Below are 3,015 nucleotides of genomic sequence, written 5' to 3' on the forward strand. Positions count from 1 at the left end.
CCGGCCCTGCACCTGAAGCCACGCGCCCGAGGGCTGTCCCTCGGCCTCTCCTACAGGAAGCCACCAGCCAGGCCCTCGGCCGGGACACACGGCGGCTCCTGCTCCAAGCCCCACTCGCCCTCGTCCTCCTCCTCCGGCTCCACCTCTGCCCCGCACCCGAGGCCCAGGCCGGCCTGTGCGTTCTCGTACAGGAAGACCTGCGCGTCCACGTGGGCCGGTGCCAGCCGGTTCCTCTTGGCGGCCACCACATTGGCTGCCGACCCGAAGAGGCGCTCGGGAGGGGCGCGCGTGGCGGCCACGCACCAGTACTTCTGCAGCACCCGGGGCAGCACGGGGAAGAGGGCCAGGCGCTCGGCCCACCAGCGCAGCGGGTCCTCGCTGAGCGCCAGCACCTTCTGCGACTTGAAGCTGCTCAGCTCCTCCACCACCTGCGCGTGACGCTCGTCCTGCTCATCCTCGCCGCCCGGCTGGCAGAAGATCTCAGCCAGCATGTCGTGGACAGCGCTGCCGGGCGTGGCTGCGGCTGCCGTGGACACTGTGGCCGTGGCAGCTGTGGCCAGGGTGGGCTTCTTGGCTGCCGGCTCGTCAGACTCGGCCGCGAAGCCCCCGTCCTCGGGCTGCACGAAGGCCTCGGCCCGGAGCTTGTCCAGCAGGGCCTTGGCCTCCTCCACCACGCGGTTCTCCACCTGCTGCCGCTCGAAGGCCGACAGGAAGGGCATCCGCTTGTAGCGCGGGTCCAGGAAGGTGGCCACGTTGAGGAACATGTCGAGCTCGGGCGCCTCGCGGTAGGTGGCGGCCAGCTCCTTGGCCATGAGCTCCTTGGCCGTGCCGATGGCCTCGGTGTCCGAGTCCTTGGGCGCCAGCGCGGTGCTCAGCAGCATGTGCAGCAGCGGCTTCAGCATGCTGACGGTCGGGTAGCGGCAGGCGCGCAGCATCTCGGCCACCTGCTGCAGCGGCCGCAGCAGCTCCACCAGCGCCTCGACCGCGGCCCAGTCGGCGGGCTCCAGCAGCAGGTGGTGGTTGTTGCTGTCCTCCACCAGCGCGCCGGCCACGGCGAACTGCTGCTCCTGCAGCCGCCGCAGCATAGCCAGGGTGCCGCCCCAGCGGGGCGCCCGGTCGCTGCGCAGCATGCGGGGGGCCGCGCCCTGCTGCTTCTGCTTGGCCACCAGCAGCGCCCTGGCCACGGGGGACTGCTGAAAGTACTGCACCAGCCGGCCGCAGCGCGCCAGCAGCCCCGCCAGCTTGGGCAGCCGCAGGGCGCGCTGCACGGCGGCCTCGAAGGTGCGGGCCAGGCACGGCACGTGCACGGCCACGTCGAGCAGCGAGCACGCCTTGGCCACATCCCTGCCCGCGTCCGTGGTCGCGCCCGCCACCTTGGCGCCGATGCCCCACTCCATGAAGGCCTCGTAGAGCAGCCGCGCAATGCCCTCGGCCGCGTTGTCCTCGGGCACCTCGAAGGTCTTCAGGCAGCGGGACGTGGCAGCCAGGCCGTGTGGCGGCCCCAGTGTGAGGAAGCGCACGGACAGTGTCACATAGCTGCGGTTCTGGCTGCGGCTCGGCCACACGTCCATGCACACGCCGCACCAGGCGGCCTCAGCCAGCTCCCGCAGGACCGCGTGGCGCACAGCCGCGTAGCGCTCCGGGATGGCCCTGCCCGAGAAGAAGGCACGGCCGGGCAGCTCGTACCTGGGCTCAGCCGCCCGCAGCAGTGTGCGGAACGTGGGTTCGTCCACGAGTGATGTGGGGTACAGCCCCTCACACAGTAGCCCCAGCACGGCAGCCGTGAGCTCCTGTTGCCTCCTGCTGTCCATGCCAGGCCCCGGTTTCGTGGCCACCAGCTTCGGGGCCACTACCCCTGTGGTCCCCATCCCCGTGGCGCCCGCCCCCGTGGCATCCTGTGAGCACGGTGTACCGCAGGCCGAGGCTGAGGCGTCGGGCTTGAGCTTGGAGAAGGCGCTGGCGAAGGCCTCGCGCATCTGCTCCGTGTTGCTCTTGACGAACTCGCAGAACTCCTCGGGGTGGTTCTTCTCCAGGTGGTAGGACAGGTTGGAGGTGTTGCCCGAGTAGGCGATCTGTGCCCGGCACACGCGGCAGTAGATCTTCTTCCAGTGCAGTATGCAGCCCTCCGCGTCCGTGTCGAAGCCGAAGTACCGCCACACCTTGCTCTTGGCCCGCGGGTGCGCCACCAGCTTCAGGTCCGGCTGGGGGCTGCCGGGCGCGCGGGGCGCCTCCATCGCTCAGGCGCGGGCACCTGCCGGGAAGCAGGGAGACAGACGCGGTCAGAGGCCTGGCCAGGGTGGGGGCGCGGCGCAGTGTCACCAGGGAGCCGCGGGGCCGAGCCGCAGCTCGCCGCCAAGAAGATCTCTGCGAAGCTGCCGCGTCCGGGAGAAGCGCTCCCGCGGATTGTGGCCAGCCTGGGGGGTCTAGTCACAGGCGGGCGGCCCGGAGCGATTCTACGTGCAATTACTACTCATGTGGGTGCTGGTGGCGGTCGGAGGGCAGCTTCGGAGCCGGACGTAGGTTTTACCTTCTATTATTATTATCTGTTGCGACGGGGCCTCGCTCAGCACCGCAGGCCGCCTTGAGCTCCCTGTGCCACGCAGGGTGGTCTCGAACGCCCAGCGACCCTCCTGCCTCAGCCTCCCTCGCGAGTGCTGGGGTCACAGGCGTGCCCCAGCGCACCCAGTTATTATCCATCACTGTTGCTGCTATTTATCTGTAGGCCCTAGAACTGCGCCGATTTCACAGTCTACTATAATTGCTGTTGCGCCGGGTGGGATTGAGTCTCAGGCGTGGCCGGGACGCGTCAGGTTCAGTAACCGTCACTTCCAGTGTCGTCAGCACTGGGCTGCAAGAGGTCTCGGGGCCAGGCGCAGGGGCACAGCTCTGCCACCCCAGCACCGGGAGGCTGAGGCAGGACGGTCGCCGCGAGTTCGCGACCAGCCAGGGCTGCACAGGGAGCTCCAGGCGGCCTGCACTGCTGCGGGAGACCCTGTCCACATCCAGCAACCAGGA

The 3,015-nt window shown here is 69.5% G+C and overlaps 1 protein-coding gene across 1 annotated transcript; it reads right to left on the reverse strand.

Annotated features, from left to right (window-relative positions):
• Window positions 1-6: 6 nt before the first annotated feature.
• Window positions 7-2,259, reverse strand: Zbed1 (zinc finger BED-type containing 1). The gene has a single exon (XM_023706912.1). The coding sequence runs from the start codon at window positions 2,232-2,234 to the stop codon at window positions 51-53; it is 2,184 nt and encodes a 727-aa protein (XP_023562680.1). The 5' UTR covers window positions 2,235-2,259; the 3' UTR covers window positions 7-50.
• Window positions 2,260-3,015: the final 756 nt, after the last annotated feature.

The sequence above is a fragment of the Octodon degus genome, unplaced genomic scaffold, assembly GCF_000260255.1.
Source record: "Octodon degus isolate 3935 unplaced genomic scaffold, OctDeg1.0 scaffold00274, whole genome shotgun sequence".
NCBI lineage: Eukaryota > Metazoa > Chordata > Mammalia > Rodentia > Octodontidae > Octodon > Octodon degus.

Excerpts from the sequence above, each read along its gene's own strand:
- Zbed1 (XM_023706912.1), bottom strand. The coding sequence starts at position 2,234 with ATGGAGGCGCCCCGCGCGCCCGGCAGCCCCCAGCCGGACCTGAAGCTG.